The sequence below is a fragment of the Pyxicephalus adspersus genome, chromosome 7, assembly GCF_032062135.1.
Source record: "Pyxicephalus adspersus chromosome 7, UCB_Pads_2.0, whole genome shotgun sequence".
Taxonomy (NCBI): domain Eukaryota; kingdom Metazoa; phylum Chordata; class Amphibia; order Anura; family Pyxicephalidae; genus Pyxicephalus; species Pyxicephalus adspersus.
In genome coordinates this window covers 75,178,665-75,202,415 of record NC_092864.1, presented here as the reverse complement: position 1 = coordinate 75,202,415, position 23,751 = coordinate 75,178,665, and the positions used below count along the sequence as shown (strand labels likewise).

The following is a 23,751-nucleotide window of genomic DNA, read 5'->3' as shown; positions in this document are numbered from 1 at the left end:
TAGACAGTATGAAGCATGTATGTTGTTAGCTCCCAAGCACATAACTGTACATTTATCTATATGAAATGTCATTTACCACTTGGCTGCCCAATCAAACAGTATATCCAGGTCTGCTTGTAGATTAAAGACATCCTGTATGGACTTAATTCCATTACATAGTTTTGTGTCATCAGCAAACACAGAAATGTTTCTTTATAAAAGAAACAGAGTTTGGGATTAAAAGATGTTGAACAGTAAAGGTCCCAACACTGAACCCCGGGGTACACAACTAATAACCTTAGGACTACCCAGAGATTGATTCAATCACTAGTCTGGATGCGGCCCTTAAGCCAGTTCTCTATCCATTTACAGAATGACTTTTCCAAACCTTTTGACCCCAACTTGCATATTTACTGTATGGTGTACGATGTCAAATCCTTTAAGCAAAGTAATTTGAGTATTTTTTTATTTATTTATTAACCTTGGATTTTAGCATCTGAAAAACTTCCAGATGAGAAATTAAGGTTATATTAAATAATTATTAAAAAGAAAATGTTCCTGGAACCAGAGTTACAATTAGGAGGAAAAAAAATGAAAAATTGAGCTCAGCAAATTTACTCAATTGACATTTTTGCACATACCATTGCTGAACTTAGGCTTGACCAATGGAAGCGACCCCAGATAATAACTGTACCCACAGGCATGGGGACTATTTTATGACCAGGAAGGTGAATGTTTGTATAGATCATGTAAATTTGATCCACCACCCAAAAAAACAAAACAAAACTAAACACACAGATAGACATCAGGATGCTTGCAGTTTAAAGTTTATTGACACACAAGAATTTGGTCCCAAATCATAAAGTGACATAAGTTAGACTTACACAAAACAGTGCATTAATTTAAGCTCTAACAGCTTTAGTTACCTCCACAAAAAGGATTTTTTTTTACAAAGCAAATAATTGTTGTTACAAATATTTTTGTTCAGCCTCAATGAATTTGATGCAAACGCCTAAATTGAAAAGACAGTTCATACTGTAGTATGCATGATAACATCCATACCAAACAATTAATTTCACAAAATTAATTCTATGAACAAAATCCATACCAGTTTCTCTCACAAGAATAAAATAAGTAAAATGTTGCAAGAGCACTTGTTAACTTTGCAGGACTTCACAGGGCCTCATCTTTAAAAACTGGGCCAAAAGCAAAGTTTCTATGCTGTCAGTAACAACCTGGTTCTTCCTTTTATTTTTTTTTATTCAACAGGCACTACAAAAAGGACAGCTGTCCGATTGATAACATTACATTTCTTCCTACCTTTTTTCATATTTAACCATATTACCAGAGTGTTTCAGGTGACTTGTAAGAAAATAAAGGATTACAGGTAACTCCCCACACATAATTTGTGTTCACCTGATACAATTATAAAAAACAAAAAACTCTATGCAAGGTTACATTAGTTGTTTACACACTGTATTGTATTTAAAAACAGTTAAAAAAAATAAACTTATCTGAACTTCATGTTTCGAACCGCCACCAAGCGTGACTAGTGGAAATGCCTTCAGCAATAACTGAAGCTAAGAAGTGCAGAAGAAAAACACAAACAAAAAAAAAAATAAAAAAAAAAAAAAAAAAAAAAAAATAAAAACAAAAAAAAAGTCTACCCATTGACTACAAATTTTTGTTGAGAATGGCAACAGTTAAAAGATTCTTGTGCAAAATCAGAAGGTAAAATAACATATAGAAAAAAAATAAACTTATCTGAACTTCATGTTTCGAACCGCCACCAAGCGTGACTAGTGGAAATGCCTTCAGCAATAACTGAAGCTAAGAAGTGCAAAAAAAAAAAAAAAAAAAAAAAAAAAAAAAAAAAAAAAAAAAAAAAAGAAAAAGAAAAAGAAAAAAAAAGTCTACCCATTGACTACAAATTTTTGTTGAGAATGGCAACAGTTAAAAGATTCTTGTGCAAAATCAGAAGGTAAAATAACATATAGCCATTTTGTAAAAGCATTTGGACGTAGATGGCTATGGATTTGGAGTTTTCCTTCTTTTTCAAGTACAATGCAAAGAACCCAAAACATAACAAGCATAGAACCTTTGCCAAGAGGTTCTACTAAGAACCATCACTCGCCTGGCAGATACAATCCATTGTAAAAGCCAGGTTAGCTTAGAAGGAGTCAGAGGCCATCTGATACCATCTAACAAACATTAGCTTTCTTCAAAGTGTGGCCTTTTTTCAAAAGCCATCACATACTTTTTCTAAACTGACAAAGGTTTCCAAAACCCATGAAACAATCTGACTAAAAACAATCACAGACAGTTAAAAAGACAAAGTACCATACCATCACACCAAAAGCATTACAGCCCTTTCATTTATCAAGTCTTAAAAAAATACCCATCCAATCCAAGGTTAACAAAGAGAAACCTTGACATTTCCACTCAGACAAACCTTCCTTTTCAGTGGAAATGGCAACATCTGCAAAAGATGACTATGCTACACCTCCTTCATCCATGATATATGCAGCTAATGCATATCAGTGATATGAACAGAGAAAAGTATCCTTATGCCAAGTTTCACGCTTTCCCCGAGACATTACCAGTCTTTTTTGTCTTGATGCAAAGCATGTGATAACCTAGTTTGACTTACTGAACTGCATTACAAAGAAACGAAAGCAAGTGGCTTAATAGAAGTACATAAAGGTTCTTAGGGGCAAACAAAAAACTCCTAAATCATTGCCACTGCAAAAAAAAAAGAGCTGAACCATCAGACCCTCAATCTGAACATTTCTATACAGAGTAGGGAAGAGGGAAGAAGAAATGTAAAGCCCTTACAAGTCACCCGAAACAGGCCAAAGCAATCAATACAGACTTGTACACAACATAATGATGTTTACAAAAACTTTAGAATCAAAACGTTCAAGTCTTTGTCCCAAGTAACTCCATTCCCCTGAGTGCCATTCATGAGAGTAACAGGGAAAAACATCTCAAATTTGGTGATTTTCTCCATATTATAGAATATGCAGAACTGTGTAGGTAAGAGGTAAGGAAATGATCTAACTAGATGCCTTGCAGAAGGCTCATGCCTTAAGAGCAATAGTGTCTGAAGAGATGGCTGTAAACAATCTACAGTACAAAAATTGAACTACAATTTGGGATGATGTTAATGAGGCTTTAAGGAAATAAAATAATTCATTTTTCACAGGATACTTTCCAAAACCTGTGGTACGTGATTGATATTACACCTTATTTTAAAAATAAAAGCTTTTGAAGTAGCGTATTAAATAGAAAGGTATAGGACCAAAAAATACTTTTTCAGATATCTCGGAACTCGAGTGTCCAAATAAAGAACTGCAGAAATGGTTACAGTTTTGTAACAGGCGCAAAGGAGAAGTTGGCTGCCAGTCTCACACGGCTTCGGCTCTGCTTCTTTATTGGACTTTCTTGCAACTCCTTTGAAAGCTTGGATACTGGTTGCTCAGAATCTGGAACAGAGTGCTTGGCGCTCGTTGTGCCATTATTCGGGAATAAACAGTCAGGTGGTGACTTATCGTGGGATTCATCACTATTTGAGCCTGGAAAAACAAAAACACTTTATTAAGCTTGCTAGCTGAAAACACACATCAGGATTCATTCTCATGATAGCCTTAATAGGTATCTTTAGGTAATCAATATAAATATAGATTTTACATATAAATATAAACACACACAAAAAAAAGAAAATGTATTGCTGGCTTTGTTTACAATTGCACACCTATTTAAAAGTGAGTGGCTTAAGGTGCCCTACCAATGGGACAATAAAATATAAATCTTTTGCCAGGATAACAATTTTACATTTTTTGGTCATCTCCCCACCCACTAAACACTTATTCTTGACAAAATTACATCTCTACCATATGGAATGGATTAAAAATTTCTACACTACATTATTCTCCACTACACAACAGACTATACCAGTTTCCAACATAATTTGTGGTATTTATTATGAACAATGGAATAGGATCTGCACACCATCTCCCAGATTTAAATGCCCACTAACTCAAAATCCCAAAAAGTGGGACCTAATTTTCAAAACCAATCATGTTGATTAAATTTTGTCTTGCTCAATGTTGGTTTTAAAGAGGAAGTAAACTCAAACCTTAGGTACGCTTTTTATTGTATACTGAACATGAGGAAGTAGAACCACTTTTTATCAGATTCTAAATTTGTAAAACAATTAACATCCCAGCCCTGCACAATGATCATTAGAGACTACTCCATAGTTTGTGTGGGACACACAATGACCATTAAACAGCAAAGCCACTTAATATTACCTTCTTTAAACAGATAAAGACAATTAAAAATATTATGTGAATTAGAAGAAAAAAAAAAAAAAGCTTGATTGAAAATTCACATGAATCCAGTTGTGTCAACTTTTCTGGGTGCACTTAAATGTGTCCAGGCCATTTGTGAATATCTATTCAGAATAAGCAATATTTTATGCCATTTTACACTTTCCTTTCTTCACTTTCTGACATCAAAGCCAAGTAAGTATACATGGGGCAATTTTTTAAATCACTTTCCAGGAGGCATAAAGCTGTAAGGGTACAAACAAATTTGTCCACAGCTGAAAGTAACTATTGCAAAGATACATGTCCAGAATACCGGGTTATTTTAGCTTCTTTATAGCTTAATAAAGAGCTTTTATAACATTTAATTTTACCACTATTCCCATTTCTCTATATCCATGACTTTGAAACCATGAGACTGAAGACAAGTCCAGACCGCATCTCCCAGAGCGCATGGTTCCCATAAAACTACATCAGCGTTGTAGGTCCAATATACCAAGCCTCACAATTGAATTCACTAGCCAAAATGGTCCACAAAACATGCCAAAACGGTTATAAGTGGTAATATTGACCCTAGAATTATTGCTCTGATTCCAGCATTACAAAGAGTTGGGGCAGCTCCAGAAAAGTCTTGGAGGCATGCGCGTGATGAGGTTGTGAGTGGGGAAGTCAGTTGTAGGTCATCAGAGGAGCAGAGAGAGCGGCTAGGGGGGTATTTTTTAAACAGGTCGGAAAGGTAAGTGGGACAAGAACTGTGGAGGGATTTGAAAGTAAGGAAGAGGTGCTTGAATCTGATCCTAAGGTGAAATGGAAGCGTGAAGAGAACTGCAGAGACATGCAGCAGAAGAGGAAGCACAGGATTTGTATTAGAAGGGGGTGATCAACAGTGTCAAAAGCAGAGGAAAGATCATGGAGAAGGAGCAGGGAAAAGTTGCCTTGAGACTTAGCTCTGATGAGGTCATTGGCCACTTTAGTAAGGGCTGTTTCAGTGGAATGGGCAGCTCGGAAAAAAAAAAAAAAAAAAAGAAGACTGAAGAGGGTCAAGTGGAGAGTTGGTGCTCTGGTAGTCGGTGAGTCTTTTGTAGACAAGGCGTTCAAGAAGTTTGGAAACATAGCAGAAGGAGATCAAGACCACAGCTAAAAGGTATGGAGGGGTCCAGTGAGGGTTTCTTCAGGATGGGGAGCATTATGGCATGTTTGAAAGCGGAAGGGAGAGGTTGAATCATTCGGTTAGGGTGGGGGCCAGGGTGGAGAAATGGGCACAGAGTAAATCAGAGGGAATTGGGTCAAGCGGACAGGTAGTCCACAGTAACAGGGCTTAGGAAGGCCAATGATGTTTTAAAGATGGAAGGGGTGGGTATGGTTGCAGTGGCCCAGTGAGCAGAGACATGTTTGATTGTCAATTTTTATCTCTAAAGTAGGTGGCAGTCTTGGGCAGAGAAGGATGTTGTGGGTGGAGCAGGTATTGGGTTTAGGAGAGAATCAGTTGTGAAGAGGCTGTGTGGGATGGAAACTTGAGAGGATATGACAGGGGAGAATAATTTTGCTTGGTGACTGAACACAGTGTTTTGTAGCTTGCCTTTGTAGTCCATGAAGTCAGCACTGAGGCCAGATTTTCTCCACTTGCGTTCCAGCTGCAAGAACAGTCTTTTGTAGAGGTTTGGTGTGATTGTTGTTCCAGGGTCGGGGGTTAGCAAGAATGGGGTAGCGGAAGGTGGCATGTGATTTTAGAGAGAGTGGGGGTTAGGGACAGAAGGCAGTTTGAGAATAGGTTGTGGTCAAGGTTATGGATATCTCTGCCATTGACCAGGTCTGGGATGTGGCAAAGGGGGGGCAAGAGTTTGATAGGCTGAAGGTAATAAGGTTGTGATCAGAAAGGGGAAATGGCGAGTTGTCAAGCAGGGTGAGGTTGCAGAGTTTGGAAAATATCAGGTCTAAAGTGTGTCGGGCGATGTGTGTGGGGCCATTTATGTTCTGTGCCAAATGAGGAGGTGATGGGAGAGCAGTTTGGCTGAGGAAGGATGGTTGGGCAGCAAATATTAGACAATTGTGGGTTGGGCCGCTTTTGCAATTGTGACATTTACAATACTACTACTATTTTTTTAAAAAAAGAGTAAAACCTGAAGAACTATAGGTATTCAGGCCCTTAACTAGTACATAGTTGAGAAACCTTTGGCAGCTTTTACAGTCTTGAATCTATTTTGAGCATAATGCAAACAAGCTTTACACACAGATTCAGTGATGGTCTGCCATTATTTCAAAATCCACGTGGATGGTGACAGACTGGAAAGCCATTTTCAGTTCTGACTGGAGAACTGAGATAGGGTTCAAATCAGGGCACTGGCTGGTCCACTATAGGACACAGAATTGACTCCAAGCCACTCCTGTGTTGTCCTCGATGCATGCTTTCAGTAATTGTCGAGTTGGAAGGTGGAAGCTTCGGCCCAGTCTGCGGTCCTGAGCACTGTGTGGTTTAAATTGAGGACATCTGTGTACATGCTTTTTTCAGCTTTCTCTTAACCCAGACCAGTCCTCCCAGTCCCTGCAGCTGAAACAGACCCTCCACAGCATGATGCCACTTCAGTATTGGGATAGTATTTGGCAGGTTATGAGCAGTGCCTGGTGTCCTCCAGACAACATTTAGAACCGGGATCAAACCATTTAATCTTGGTTTCAGGAGCAGAGAATCTTATTCCTCACACTCGAGTGCTTTCTTCATCTCCAGAACTCTGAGAGGTGGCCAATCCCTGTCATTCTAAGGGCCTTCTCAGTTGACTGCTCAGTATGTAAGGGCAACCAGCTGGTTGTGCCAAACTTCTTGCACTTTGAGAATTTAGGTTGTCATTGTGCTCAAGAAATTTTTTTACAGTCTTTCCCAGATCTTTGCTTTGTAACAACATTTTTGGAGTTTCGCAGGCAGTTCTTTTGACCTCACAACTTTTTAACAAATTTGGTCAACTTTGAGGCCGTCTATAGGGAGGTGTGTATGTGAAATCAATTTATTTTACCACAAATGGGTTAGGAGAAAAATCAGCTTAGATACATTTTTAAATGTTGCAAAAGGTTTAAAAATTTAAGCTATTGTAGCATCAGGCTACAGCATAGCAATATTTAAAAACCAAAAAATAGACGGTTGAATACTTTCTGAAAAGCCTTTAGGAAAAAAAAAAAAAAAAAAAAAAAGTTTATGGTGGTTGAATTAAAAACATACTACAGACAGACAAGTATCAATGAGACCGTTAGGAAAACATTGGTAAGGTAAACTGCAAGGAAAGCATGCTGGTGTAGTGCTTGGCACACTGAAATATGGCAGAAAAAAAAATAGTATAAGGCCAGTAAGGTGGGAGACACAGGGGCCTAACAAAAAGTACAAGGAATATTGAGAATTTACTAAAGTTTAGGCAATTCACTTAACATAGTGAATTATCGCTCTGCAAAAGATAATTTTTTGGTTCGGATTGCTACAAATAGAAGTTGTGAATTACAACCACCAGACCCAAAAAGCCACGAAAAAAAAATCTCTTCCAAATCCTGTTCATAGAATGGGCAGACTACCCCCTTAAAATTATAATGTGCTCAGGAGCAAAATAAGTCTCACCAGAGAGCTGTTCTTCAAACTGTATGAGGTCACCAGACTCTTGGAGTACTGGATCAGGATGCAACTGAGGAGACGGTAGGCAAGAAGGAACTGGACCACCCAAGAGATCAACAGGTGATGTGAGGCACAAGAGTTCCTTATCCATCTGGTGAGAAACTGGGGGGGGGGAAAAAAAAAAAAATACATGACATTTAGGACAAGCATGGTCATATTTTAATAGAACATTCATAAAAAGTAGGATCTTAACAGAAAGTCATTATCTGCTATTACTCTGGGCAAAAATAAAAAGTTTCACACTGCTCCTAAAAACTTCCCCCAGTAGCTATAGAAAACCTTCTCACTGCAACGGAGCTTACTCTGCATATATGGTGCGAACGCAACTCATCTGAATAATCCTAAGTCAAATGCTAGAATCTGCTAACTCAACTATTCAAAAGAATAAAAGCATAGAGCAATTACTAAACAATTTTTTCCTAAACTATCGCCCTATCAGCCACGGTGACACAGTAACTATAATCAATATAAGTGACTGCATAAGTCATATATGTCACTTTACTATAATCTTAGTTACATTAAAGCAGGGGCATCTTGTCCTTGAAGAGGTGGTCGTTTTAGGCCCCTGTCATGTACAGCAAGGCTTTCTCCAATATTGCTTTCTAGTTGTCAAATCCTGTGTCCCAGAAAGCCCTTGCATTTTCAGAGGCAGAAGTTGATTCCACCCCCATGTAATTCTGACATATATTTGTAGGCAATTGTATTTGTAGTCAGTAATGACGATTAAGTATTTAAAAACAAACAAAACATGGTTTATTAAAGATTTGTAATAATTCACATCCGAGTTCTTCATCCAACCAACATATATAGAAAGCGCATTTTAAAAATAGAGCCGTGGCCACTTTGAAAAGTTGGAAGGTATGGCCATATATGGAAACGTCATAAATGGGGCCTGAAAGCATCATATTTAAAAGATAGAAACTTTGCCAATAACCAATACAGAAAATGCATGCCAGCCTGGAGAGAGCTCTGTTACATTTTTTCTGGTCAACATTACGTCACAGGTTTTTATTTATTTTTTGGAAGCAACTAGTTTTTTCCCCTCTTCATCTATACCGGTACATTTTAAAGTCATATGGACTTGGCCGGGATTATGGCTTGGTGGGGGTTTATGGTATGGGTTGGAATATGGCCCTGAGGGGTAAAAGATTATGATCCACTTAGTCATTATAAAAAACCATTACTGGTTAGCCATGCCCACAGGGGAGCCACAGCAATGCATAATTAGGCCCCATTTTCCCCACTTAGACTTGGGTCCTGCATTTTCTTGACACCCCTGACTAAAACTACTTACTTTTCATATCATTTTTCAATACCAAAATTCTTTTATGGCCATGCCCCTTTATCCAGACCACCTGGAAGAAAAAAAAAAAAAAACAGACATATCAGACATAATTTTTTTTGAATTACCTTTCTTTCCAACTGTTTAGATGGACCTATACTCACCCAAAAAGTAAAGCTATTTTTCTGAATGCCTACCCCTTATTGTTATTCCCCTGTGGCAGGGGTGATTAATAAGTATCCCCGTAGTCTCCTTGGATACCTAGATCACATCCTAAGAGGCTGCGTAAATTTAAACATAATGGCAAGATCGGGCACATTACCATTAGTGGGAGTTCCAACAACGCAAATGATCCAGTGCCTGATCTCACTCCTATGCAAGAAAGGTGCAAGGTCTACTTTAGGTGGTTTTAAAGAAGCTGTGCAAAGTATTTTTACAAATGGCGTACAGGGAGAAGAGATCAAAAGTTACCTGTGCAATTGCCCCCAACATCTCCTCCAAGCTGGTAAACCCATACTGTTTGGGCTCAAGTACTTCTCCGACAAATTTGCTGTATGCATTAGGGAACTCATGCAAGAAGATCTGCTGATAGTGGTAAGTATGCAGCAGTGAACGCACATTTTTTGCAAAAAGGTAAAGTGCCGTCAGCTGTATGCATTCTACATTTATATCATTGGTATATACCTGCCAAAAGAAAAAAAAAAAAAAAAAAAAAAAAAAAAAAAAAAAACTAAATGAAGAGACTGCCAAGCAAGACTTAATTTTCCACTGAAAGCAATCTTACATTTTTTACCTCAACCAAATAAGGAAGGCTTTTAAGGAGGTCAGTCAAGGACACAAAACCATATTCACACGGATTGAGATGAATACCATGGACATTTTCATATATATGGCACAGCTGGTCAACAGTAAGTGGTGTTGGCTCATCCCATGACATAAGCAAAATAAGAAGCTGTGCAGTTAAAGAGCGTAGCGACTTCCTATTGATTAGCTGAATTTGTTTGCCGGAGATAGTGTCTGTAACCTGAGAAAAAAAAAAAAAACCTACATAAATTACACTGGTCAACAAACATTTTAAAGTCGTTTTAATGTTATGTTTGATGCACAGATTTCAAATATGGTATTGGTTTTTTTTAGATTGGCTCTTTTTTTTTGAAATAATGATCTCAATAATACCCTCATAGAAAGAAACATGAAAATTAAGCAAAATTAAACTAGATATGCTTAAGTATACAAAATTAAATTTTTGTAATACTTGTCAATGTCCATATATTCTATATTCAGTATATTTACAGAACTAATCACAAAGAAGTCATTGAAAAACTCCATGTGTATGATTTCCTTTTATGCTGATGATCAGGACAATCACGTTGAAGGCCCCAGCAGTAGTCTGCCATCATGTGTCTATCCCATCTGCCCTGATACCTTTCTTCCATCTCCTTTATATCTTGATGGAACCTCTCCCCTTGTTCCTCACTGAAATCGCCAAGGTTTTCTGTAGATTTTTGCAAATGGCTATGGAGATAGTGTACCTTTATGCTCATAGTAGCAAAGTAGTAAAAGTTTAAGAACAAGTTTTGTACCAGTTCCTCATATTTTGTGCTTTATGGTTACCCAAAAAGTTCTTGACAACCATGACATGTGCCAGGCAGAAGCTTCAGTATCAGTCATGTAACTTGTGAAATTTAAATCATTTATCAGTTTCTGAATCTGGGGTCCATCAATCTGGGGCTTTTAATTTTTCAGTACTCAATCCAGGCAAGAATCTACAAATGTATTTGGAGCAATCAATCATTTTCCCAGTTCAGAGCTCTAACTTCATTAATCCCAACTTTATGTGTAGTGGAGGGAGAATGATTTTTCTTTGTCAACCATTGGCTCATTAATGATGTTTGCTGCACCTTTTTTCATGTTTTCCCTTGGAGGCCATGTTACTTTTTTCCAGTGATCCCACAAGCGGATGAAACATGGGTCCTTTGTGTATCCACTTTGCTGTCCAAGTAGGAAGTTCACAATTTTTCAATCCACACATATGGACCATTGGTGTTCATGATAGCAGAGCTTTTGTAAGACCATTTTGATATTCTTCTTTAAGTTTTGTTGAGTGACCAATTGGAATTGATGCATAGCAGTTGCCATTATGCAGTAAAACAGATTTCAAACTTCGAGTGGAACTATGAAAAGCCGCCAGTCTTCTGTTTGGTATTTTGGTACTCCCATATGAGCCCGTAGTCCAGGGATATTACAACAGTACACAAAGTCTCCATCTTCACTGAAATATGGAAGGAGTGTCACCTGTCTTGTCCTAGAAACCATTATTTTAACTTCAGGTCTCAGACAGTTCTTTTCTTTTAGCCTGGAGCTAAAAGTTCAGATGCTTGTTTTCACTTGACTTAGGTCACGTATTAAATCATTGAGCTCTTCTTGGGAGAACTGCTGGTTTGATGAAACATTTCCTTCATATTCACTTCCACTGCTAACTCCTGGATTACACTCCCTGTATATCCTCCATGTCGGATACAGGAATATCAGGGACTGAACACTGGTATGGAAACATCAGCACCATCGACACAGGTCGTCTTACGGATTCCAAATAAGGGTACTCACATTTGTTTTTCTTGTAACCATTGAAACCTCTTACCATTCACAGCACAAAAATAACAATCATTATGATGATTTTTGGGCCCTCGCCATACCATAGGTACACCAAATTTCAAACTTTTCAGTTTCCTATTTTTCCACTGACAGACACTCTACACAAGTTTTGCATACCATATGGGGAGCTCAATACTTATCTTGGTCCCTAGTTTAATATCAAAATATGCAAGATATGCTTGTTTCACAATTCTGTAATGTTTCTTCTCTGTTTTTGCTGAGAATATTCACCACAAATGTAGCAAAATACATTAGGGTCATTTAAACAACTTCCTAAAGAAGTCATATTTCCGTAAAAAAATTCTATGAATAAAAAGAAGGCAAATGAAAGTTTCATGAAAAAAATTCTACATCTATTGATCAAACAATATATGATTGGATGTATGTATGTGTTTGTGCATGTATGTTTCACCATCACTTGAAAACGCATGGAGACATTTCAGCCAAACTTGCTATACATATGACCGAGACTCATGTGAGTACACCCATCATCTTTGTACAGCGCTGTGCTATGTCAGAGCTATATTTGGATGTATGTATGTATCAATAAATATAAAAATCATATGTATGTATGTATGTATGTATGTATGTATGTATGTATGTATGTATGTATGTATGTTGCACATTCACTCAAAAACACAGGGAGACATTTCAACCAAACTTGCCATGCATATGACAGACTTGTGTGAGGGCAGAGCTGTGCGAGGCTAGTCTGCCGAGCTATATTTGGTGATCACTAGGAAATGCATGGAGACATTTCAAACAAACTTGCTATGTTCCACCACCACTCAGAAACGCATCAGGACATTTAAACCAAAATTGCTAGACATATATGACAACGCTCTGGTATATGTCAGGGGTATATTTGCATGTATGTATGTATGTATGTATGTATGTATGTATGTCTCAGTGATAGTGTGCCTTTTGCTTATATTTTTACATATTTTTTTGGACTCTTTCAAATTTCTGGCCTGTAATAATGCCTTCGAGAAAACGTAAGGCCATTGCCCGAGTGCAATCAAAGGAAAAAAAAAAATGAAACAGACAAGAAAATCACTATAGCCTTATTTGATTCCTTTTCCTGTATAATATAAGATTGCAAAAAATAATTACCCAGGCAATGCCAGATTATCAGCTGGTTTATTATATAAAATGCAAAGCATCCATGTAAATAAATGATTGATGATAATAGGCTATGTTAACATTTGTTGTTGTCTATTTCAACTCCTGTATCACAAGAACTAGAGCCAATTCAATGAATCCGAAGTCATTTCTGGATTCCGCAGCACATAATATAATAAAAAATCCTTGGCAAGTAAAAACAATTTTTTTTTTGAGCAGTGTTATATATTACCAATACAAGTAAAAAAAAAAAAAAAGTAATTTCATTATTTGAAGCAGAAAAATTGACAGATCCTATGGGGATTAAGTGGCCATACCAGTCAGAGTGAAAAGGTAAAATAGGTTAAATAACTACAACTTATTGAGTAAGTAGTTACCTTAACAACATGGCACAGCTTTTGCATCAGTGCCACAACCGAGCTGACATCATAGTCATGAAGCCTCAAACTGTAGCCAAATGTTTTGCTATATTCAGTAAGCAAGTCAGGAATCATTAAAGAGTTGTCTTTTTGAGAGCGCAGCAGTTTAACAAGCTGGGAAGCTAAAGCTTTAATACGCTCCATTTCAGTCAGGGTCAAGATCTTTTCCTCACCACACTCCAAAACCTGTAAAAATCAAGGAGGGAAAAATATTAAAATAAAGTATATAAGAGGTGCTTCCAGGCTGAATTCAGAAATACAGTTCTTGTCCTGCAAGTAAACCTCAACTATATCACCATTGATAGGTAATTACTGGCTTATTGATCGGAAAGTATGTATGACCAAGTATAAGTAGTACTTACTTGTAGGACATCCGGTATGGCTTCAAAAAGGTCAAGCAGTTTGGTGAAACCATAATATGTCAGTTTGCATTGGCGACCAAAGTGGTGATGATAGGACGGAATAAACTTATTAAATGGCATTTTGAAATGAGGTTGGTGACGCAAGAGGTCAATTACTTCCTTTGCAAACTGCTTTGTTCTCTCAATCTCTTCTGGAGTACGATCTACAACAAACAAATAACTTATTATTTTACAGATCGTGCAATGGGTACAATGTAGCCAGGATATATAGGGTAATTAAAGTACATGTCAAACTAATTGTTTTACTAGCTTTAAACAGAGTGGGGAAGAAAACCTCCAGTTATCATTTGGCTCCATAATCTTTAATAGAACAAAAAGGGAATGAACAAAATCTTTATAATAGCTTATATTTCCATACATATAAATGCATTGGAAACACTGCACATTCTATTGTGTTATTAATTTACATTAATGCAAAAAGTAATTAGGGTGTTCACAAAGAAGTAGTGTGCTTTCTTCTTTACAAACATTTACTGTAAAAAAACAAAAGGTTTTAAGATTTTGCTTTTCTTTGAATCACTGAATATTTAGATGTATAACCTCTTTTTCTGAGAACTGCTGCACATCTGTGTTGCATGAGTCAACCAACTTCTGGGTATTACAGCCCGGGATGATTGGACTACATTCCACAATTCTGCATTTCTTGGTTTTGCTTCAGGAACAGCATTTTTATGTGACCCTACAGGATTTCTATTGGATTAAGGTCAGGGAATGGGATGGCTACTCCATAATGACAAACTTGTTGGGCATTTGCTCTTCAGCATAAGTGACCGTGACCTCTTCAAGTATTTTGTTATATTCAAATTGATCCATGATTCCAGGTATGCAATACCCATGCTTCACAGTGTACTGTGGCTTGAATTCAGTGTTTTGGGGGGCATCTGACAAATTGTCTGTGCCCCCCAAACCCAAAAGAACAATTTTGCTTTCATCAGTTCACAAAAAATATTGCACCATTTCTCTCTAGGCTAGTGAATGTGTTTTGCAAAGGTTGTTCTTCTGAACAATGACTGGATCAACCCATTTTGCTAGATTTTCAAAAGAAATGCACTATAACCAGCATACACAACATTGGCTGCCAGAATTGACACAAAATAAATGATCTCACTAACTGATCTCTACAACGTAATTTTGAACAGCCTAATATTCTCTTTTCTTCACTTACTGTAAGGGGAAAAAAAAAGTTGGATACATTTCTCTTCATGGTTTGATTTGGAATAGTGTGCAATGTTACCAATGCATTCATGTGTATGGAAAGCAAAAAGGATTTGGAGATTTATTGAAACATTTTTTAACACTGCTATTCTGAACACAACTGTATTTTGGTTTTCAGGTTTAGAAATCTTAAGAGCTTTTTGGAGATGTTACTTGGAGGTAATTTTCCCAAACTAAGATTAGAAATCTTATCAAACATAAAAGAAATATTTGCCTTAAAAAGGTCCTAAACATTAAATTGAAAAAAGTAAGCAACCTTCGAAATATATTCTATGGAATGACAAAAGCACTGCATTTAGTACAGGTTTTACTGTTGGCAATTAAAAAATTAATACTCAACCCAGTTTGACAGATGTAAACTAAAGCCCATCACAGGGTTCACAAGTAAGTTTTTATTTTTTTATTATTATTATTATTATTATTATTAAAGCCCAGTGGACTTGTCTGCCTAAAAATAAATTCTTAGTGTGGTTCCTGTGCTTGCAGCTTCAGAGTGGTATATCTGCACAACGCTCTTGGGTCACTTATGCTAATGACGTTTGTTTCAGAACTTACACTATAAATAGACTAGCGCATGAACATTGGAACCAAAATATGCCATATCAGATGTCCTGACAGCCAAGCTCATACTTACTCTAGGCCAGCAAGAGCCTCAAATACTGCGACAGGAAAAAGTTTACAGCCACATAATCAACAAACATTCAGAAGCCACTGAATTCTAATCTGGGAGGAAGGCAGATCCAGTTGTCATTTTATCTTTATAAAAGCAAAACCAAAAGGTGGCCAAGTGTACGTCTTTACAATGCTAAATTACAGTCAGATGAAACGTGTGGTGCAGAACTTGGATGACCGTCTTGTGCTGCCACGCCATTGCCCAATTATAATGCTGGGAGAGGAAATGTACAGAGCAGCACTGTGACCTCTCAGGTAGACATAGAACAAATAGTGCACAATGACTATTTGTACAAGGTACATGATACCTGGATATATACCTGGTACCTATATCTTTTAGTTAATGTATATGTCCTGACAAAAAAAAAAAAAAAAAGCCAAGTTCGATAAATCATTGCATCCCTGCATATCTGGATTTCTTATAAACACCAAAACATAGTCAGGCAAATCAGTTACACCAACCACATGCAAGTCTGGCTGGCTACTCCAAAAGCTATAAGAAATATGTATTCCATCTACAAATGTGTATTGGTTAAATAGAAATATCACAGAGACAGTGTATCTATATAACATTAACATGAATACCTCGTTTAGGAATGGAAATTACAATTTCATCATCTTGCTGAGTAACAGATATTGTAGTATCGGGTATCTCTGATACAATATCCACCAGTTCACACACTCCATATTCTGTAACATCCCAGTCTCTTGAAAAGCACCTATTTATAGGGGTGGAAAAGTGAAATGCAATAAGGAAGACTTGCTTTAAGCACACATAACCGTGATAGTTTGCTTATTCAGCTATTAATATAACAAGAGGAGATGGGGATAGAATTTATTGGTCCGTTTCTACAGAAACTCAACATCTGGGTACAGTGCTCAGGACACATTAGAAGTACAAACAGGACAAATAAAAAAAAAAAAAAAAAAAAAAAAAATCAAGTTTTGGGTGATTTGTCTACCTTGTTATTTACAGGAAAACCAGGATATGAAATTTAAAAAAAGAATAGCAGAATATCAACATTAGAAGTGATCCACATTTTTTCAGCTGTTTAAAATGCATTGTCCATGGGAACTTCTGTTTACATACAGTCAATCAATCTCAAACATTTGTATTCCTGTTCCATGTTCTTGGGCTATATCCTGCTAGGCTAATTTTTGGTGAGCTGTAGTGGCCTCAAGTGGTCTTGTGGTGTTCAACCATTCCTTTAGAAATGAATGGTCAGCGTCACTTATGTTCCCTGGTCAAATCCATCCCTCCTGCTAAATAGACGATCCAGGCTACCACAAGTGGAATATTGGAATCAAGGAGAGATCCAAGCATTTGGTTGGTGCAAACCCGGTAACAAATTATTCTAGACATCTTATCAAACCCCCAGTTATAACACCCTTAATGGCTACTACTAGAAGGGCCACTCTTGTGGCCATTAGGAGGAGCAGAAATGTTTACTACTGCTACCTCAAATTCTTTATATGGGTGCCAACACTGGACGGCCCCTCTTTTTTCTAAGGACCTCCACAACTCCCTTTAAAGCACCTTCTTTATTATTCATGAGGATAGCAACTGCAAGAACTTCCCAGTTGATCTAACAGGGGGGGAAGAAAACCCACACAAAAAAGGCATTAGGGAGATAATTAAAGGTAAAATAGAATCAAACCTAAATCTGTTCTTTAATCATGCTTCACATCAGATGCTGATCCACCTAAATCTAGTATAGTTAAAGAGAAGCACCAACTTCTCAGGATACCAAACTTAAGTGCATATATAACCACTACATCAGCATAGTTCTCCCCAGCCTGTTTTTGGTGGGTGGGCCGCCTGGCTGCCCTGCCCTCTCTCCCCAGCTTTTATCAGCATCTCTAATTCTCTGAATGGACAATCCATTGGCTGCTCCCGTCTCCGCTAAGAGCTGATTGCTCATAAGAGCCGGCAATTATAGGTTTGTGAAAGTTAGGTACAAAATGCTCCTTGCTATGTGAGTGGCCCCTGGGGGTCCTTAATTTGCATTTTCAATTTTGGGCTGCTAGGTACACGAAAGAAATATTGCTGGGATATTTGTGTCACATATCCAAGGTGTCTGTGGGCTGCTCCTTTTGTGTATGCCTAACATAAGGAAAGTATTATCAGGGACTTTCCTATACTGTAAGAAAAGTGCTCAGTCTCACGCATGGCCAATGAGATCAGCACATGGAGCACTGAGCATCAGAAAGAAGAAGGAAACTAAGCAAGCGCGAGACTCGGTTGACTCAGTTCGTGGAGAGGCCACATATGAAGTTAGGCTGAATTCATTGGCAGCGAGGTTGCATTTGCTGTGTTTACCCCTCAATTTCCTATCGCCAGGTACCACTGCTGCTTGAAAAACTGCTAGGCATGAAAAAGTCTGGCACTTATAGCTGGTTACCAATCCCTAGCAGTTGCCAAGTAGTCACTCAGGAGGGGTAAATAGCCCAGTTTTTTTTTTGCACCACATAGATCACACTATTACACTACAAGGGTTTACACTAAAACATGGGCAGTTGGATTAACATACACAGCATTGAACAGTTGAGCATAATATAAAAAAGAAAAAAAAAATGGAAAACTGTACATTCTAACAAGCCAGGCATTGGAAAGTTGGAACAAAATAAAGGGGATAGGTAGAACACCGAAACAATAATAGCCCTAAGTATGCCCTATCTTGCCCCGCCCACTTTTTTCCCACCCAGCTACAGCTTTCCTCCCCCCCACCACTGCTGGTCTTGATTTCCAAATGTGACACATACATTTACATGTTTAAATACATAGTCGCATGACATCAAATCAATGACAGTCATTAAAATTTTGAAGCCTAAAAATGTTATTATGTTTCTATAATGTAATCCATGTTCCTAAATGTGTAATAACACTGTGGGTACATACAGAAAAACAAACAATTTGAAAGGGGAAAAAAAAAAAAAAAAAACTAGCTCACATACTCACCAGTGGTAAGCTTGTAAGAACTCTCTAACAACCACCTGTTTGCTAGCTTGGGACTTCAGAAGTTTTAAGAGATCTTGGGTAAAACGCTTTACCTGTGCTCGATGAGTTAGAGTCATGAAACGTTTGGAGCCCATGCCAAGAATCTGAACAGAAAAATGAATACATTAAACATTTTTTTTTATTGTTCATCCTACATTGTTCATGAAGGAACAATATTGCAAGAAAAAAAAAAAAAAAAAAAAAAAAAAAAGATTGAAGGCCATTAAACTTTTGTGGGCTTCTACTTATTGCTTATTCCGCCTAAATTTTTTCCTGGCAAGTATCATAGCTATGAGCTGTAGCATTTTTTCTGTGTGGTCTGCCACACATCTGTAGCAGTACTATTAGTATAAAAATTATTCATACATTTAAAATTACAATTGCTGCATCACTTGCCTTCACAAGTTCCCTGCACAGGTAAACATCAGTTAGGATTGTAAATGGACATGAGGAATTGTGTCTTTCAAGTTCAAATAAAAAAAATCTGAACAAAAACTATATATTCAATTCAAAATTTCAAACCACAGTGCAAAACTAAATGTGAATTTCCAGCAGCTTCCTGCACTCAAATGTACAGCAGAATTGAGAGGGAGGAGTGGCATAAAGCTTTAATTCTGAGAAAAGTTCTCCCCAGTAGGTTTTAGCAGGGTGCTCCACCTGACAACCATGCCTCCCCCCTTCCACCTCTCATTAGCAATTCTAATCCCCTGAATGGATCAGAGAGTGGCTGTTCATTCCCAGCGGTCATCCATTCAGAAGACCAAAGCCAAGAGGGGGGCGGGGGAGCAGTTACTAGTGCTTAGCATTGATGGGCATGGGACACAGGCAGTCCTGCCCCACCATCTGCTAGCACAAAGGGAAGGGGTGCCGACTGTAAAATGTATCCGCCTGAGTTGGTGTGTGTATTGCATGTCACATTATAGCCTTAGAATTTTGTGCACAAACCTTCAAACCCCTAAGCCATTTGTCCTAAGGACCTAAAATTTTAATGGCTCAATAATGGCACTCAATTTGAGGATGGATCAAGTTCCTCATGCCAAGAACCACTGCTGCTTGAAAAACTGCTAGGCCTGAAAAAACCAGCAGTTAACGTCTGTTAGCAATACCAGGTGCCCAGCAGTTGCCTGTATTTATTCAGGAATAGTAAATTAGACATTTTTTACTGCCAACGTGTACCAAGCCTAACTTGTTACACTTTTACAGTGTTACACTCTTAACAAAACATAGAACACTAGGAAGCTGGATCAAAATACACAGCACTGGAGAGTTGGGGCAGGTATTAAAAAGTTGGAACGAAGTATATGGGGTAGGTAGAAAACTGACACAATAATAGGGGACACTTGTGGCATAAATAACTGGGAGCACTTAATTTGCTGTGTCTTGCTCCAACCACTCATTGACCATATGGCAACAGCTTCCCCTCACCCAGCTGAAATAAATTTCTGGCGAGGACACCGATATAAAGCTTTACTGAAGAAAGCACACTAACAGATAAGATTAACTATGCCGCCATTACTTTTAACGGCCCCGCAACACACAGCAGGTTGACCAATGACAGCCTCTAATAAAATAGGCTGAATTATGATCATCATTTTTTTTTGTCAAAGCAGAAAGGCAATGCAGCAGACTTAAGAAACTCTTAAGGTACACCTATGTCAGTAAAACCTATTCATCGATAAGCAAAACTATTTTAATTGGGAATTTAATTTTAAAGGAAAGGAATAGATGAACTGCATATCAAATCAAATCAAAATGTTCTACTCTGAAGTTGCTTACCTGCAGAACATGTGGCACAGCCTCAAGCAGTTCCATCAGTTTAGTGTAACCATAATCAGACACACGGCACTGTTTTGCAAAATGATGGTGGTACGTTGGTATAAACTTAGTGACTGGCATAATGCACGAGGGTTGATTTTTTAACAGGTCAATCACCTCTCGACTGAACTGTATCAACTGAGGGTTGCCAACTGGACTCTTTGACCTCAACATCCAAGGATCTACAAAAAAAAAAAAATAAAGTTTAAGTTGATTTTAAAAGGTTTCAGTCAGAGTCCAGCGATTTTTGTTCATCATTCATTTGATATTTTTCTGAATAGGTATTTTATTGGTAAGAAATTATGGATAGAGTGGATAACATTAAAGTCCCTTTTTCTGTCTTTATCACCGTGGTTCTAAAGACAGAATGGGAGCGCAGAGCCTCCTACTCACGCCATGTATCCCAGGAGGTTTCTTGCTGCGGAAGAAGCTTTTTCCTTTAACGGGAAAAAAAATAAAATGCCTCTCTCATATATGCACAGCGGGCTACGTCTGCACAGTGCCAGATCGGGTGATGTAGCCAGAAGATGAAGAAAGAAAGAAGAGGATTGCAGTGACAAAAGAAGTTGGATTACAGGACAACACAAGGGGCTCTGCAGAAGTAAAGGGGAGAAGGGTTTTTTCTTTGTTTAGTTCTGCTTTGAAGGCAGAAACTGGGACTGTTCACATGTTTGGAGCATAAAGGTCTGTGTTGCCCGAATGCCACAGAAGGCAGAAAATAATTGTTACTGCCCATCAATCTGGGAAGGGTTATAAGGCCACAAGCAAACAATTTAAAGCCACAGTTCCACAGTTAGAAAGAATATTCTCAAGTGGCATACATCCATAACAGTTGCCAATCTTCTTAGGAGTGGATGTCAAGGTCAGACTGAACAATGCACAGGGAAACTGCAAAAAACCCAAAAGCGATATCTTAAAAGAAAAAAATCTCAGCATAGCTTAGCAATGTTGCATCTGAACAAACCACAAGATTTCTGGAACAGGAACCAATTGACCATAATGCAGAACACAAAGTTAGGTGAAAAAGGACAGCATACCAGCACAAACACCTTAAACCATCTGTGGAGCACAGTGGAGGGGTGAGTCCATCTGTGTGTCACCTAACGCTTAGCTGAAAACTGGGTCATTTAACAGGGTAATGATCCCAAGAACACCACCAAATCTACAACAGAACAGCTGTAAAAGAACGTAATTAATGTGTTGCAATGACCCAGTCCAAGTCCTGAACTTAACAGAGTTGTGCAACTGAAGCAATGTTCTTGTAGGAAGGTGGTCAAAATTCCTCCACAATAACGTTAACGGAACACGTCAAACAGAAAATTAATACTTGACGCTAGTATTAAAGGTAGTTCTACAAAATACTAAATCATGTTTATTTCGTTTCACATTAAAACTTACCGGAATTTGGGGGGGGTGGTTTGTTGTGTATCCACTTCACTACTTTCACTCCATTTTGTGCTGTTGCAATATTAACCCCGGGAACACAGGTAATCAAATGTTCCAGAGGCACTCCTCCTTGCCCTTCTCCAACCTCATGCAAGGCGCTGAATTCTGCTGCATAACAGTCAGGAAAACTGGAGAACAAGAAGATAATTAAACAGGACACTGGGGGGGTTGCAGTGTTTAGGTTAAGATATGCATACATCAACTGTCGTTAGTGGCATTGGCCACTTTAAAAGTGTATAAAAAATAAAAAAAATATAAAAAAAAAAACGAACAGAATCAGCCCTATGAAAGAACGCAGCAACCGTTTTAAGGTGTACGTATTAGACCCATGATGCTGAAGAAATCTGTATTCTGACAAGTAACCCTTCATTTACCTGTGCACTTCAATGCAGACATAGTGTTCCTTAAAACTTACAATGCTTAAGGTTTGTTTATTGAAAGTTAAAGGAGGGAAGCAGATTGCAAACCTAGCCACTGCAAATATGCTCATTTATAAATGGTGGTGGAGTGACAGCATTGGGGGCACACAAGTGCTATATACTGGCATCTCCTATATTTTTTTGCCACTGCAACTTCCTCATTTTAACATTAGCTGGAAAACATACAGATAACCAGTTTATGTGTCAGTATTTGGAATAACTAAAAACAAGGTACACTGTGTGGAGATTCTCAACTCCATAGGTGTTCAGTATTTCAGCAAATACAGTAACCATAAGCTTAGCCATGTCTAGAGGAAATAATAGGAGCCCTTATATTGAAGTTTAGAGTATTGTTTTAAATACAGCAAATACATTTCACATAGTTGATTAAAGTTGAAAACAGGAGAAAAAAAAAAAAAAAGTTTACCTACCTAAACAGAGGAACAGTGCCTTCATGAGTCTGCAAAAGGCTGTGTACTTGTGGAGCAAATGTTTTTAAAGAAAGGATAACATGTGGGATAATGTAGGAATCTGGATCAAAGTCATGAGTGCTAAAAGAGGAAGAAAAAAAAAAAACAAAAGTAAATATTGCACAAATATGTATAACCTTATGAACACACAAGAAGAGCCTACTGGGAGAAAGCAAGTGGTGGATACTGAGCAAGCTGAAGATCAGGCCACCCCTTCCTTACTGCTATACCCGTTATTAATTACCTGAAAAATAACCATGCCAATCTAACAGAAAATATGAATAGACAGCAGAAACCTCAATGCACCCAATTACATAAGGAGAGGGGGGGGGGGCAACTGTCATGTAGTACATGGTACCCGGAGAAAGAAGCAGAATGAAAGGGCATCCAGTCTATACAGGAACTATAAAGGGTACACAAGGGTAAAAATGTAGACTTGCTCCAAAAAAACAGAGGAGATCCAGTGTCCTGGTTGGAGGGGTTAAAAAAAATAAATAAAAATTGAAAAAAGCTAAGTAGCCAATTCAAGGAAAAGAAAACCCAATTTGCTCAGACCCCAATTGCTCTTCATAGGGCGAGGATTCTAGTGCCATTAGGATCCACTGGGTTTTCCCCCTAGGCTGCGCTCAATATAGCCTCTTTAATAGTATAAGAATGAGCGCTGCAAACATGTGGCCTTTCAGGATTCATAGAACGTAGGCTCAGTGTTCATAAAAAACAGGGGAGCATCCCCCAAAAACTGGTAAAAAAAAAAAAATAAAAAAAGTTTATATTTAAATAAATGAATATTTACATGACCCAATTGCTGTATCATTAACCGAATGATTGAAAAACACCAGCTGTGGATAATGCTAACC

The 23,751-nt window shown here is 37.9% G+C and overlaps 1 protein-coding gene across 1 annotated transcript in view; it reads right to left on the bottom strand.

Annotated features, from left to right (window-relative positions):
- Positions 1-1,910: 1,910 nt before the first annotated feature.
- Positions 1,911-23,751, bottom strand: part of MARF1 (meiosis regulator and mRNA stability factor 1) — a gene marked incomplete in the record, with an annotated part of 39,799 nt that continues 17,958 nt past the window's right edge. The window contains 12 exon segments of the mRNA XM_072418983.1: positions 1,911-3,554; positions 7,906-8,061; positions 9,254-9,314; positions 9,713-9,925; positions 10,035-10,265; positions 13,396-13,623; positions 13,800-14,002; positions 16,332-16,465; positions 18,706-18,848; positions 20,521-20,741; positions 21,958-22,133; positions 22,856-22,975. Of these exon segments, the coding sequence (XP_072275084.1) occupies positions 3,343-3,554; positions 7,906-8,061; positions 9,254-9,314; positions 9,713-9,925; positions 10,035-10,265; positions 13,396-13,623; positions 13,800-14,002; positions 16,332-16,465; positions 18,706-18,848; positions 20,521-20,741; positions 21,958-22,133; positions 22,856-22,975 (2,098 nt within the window).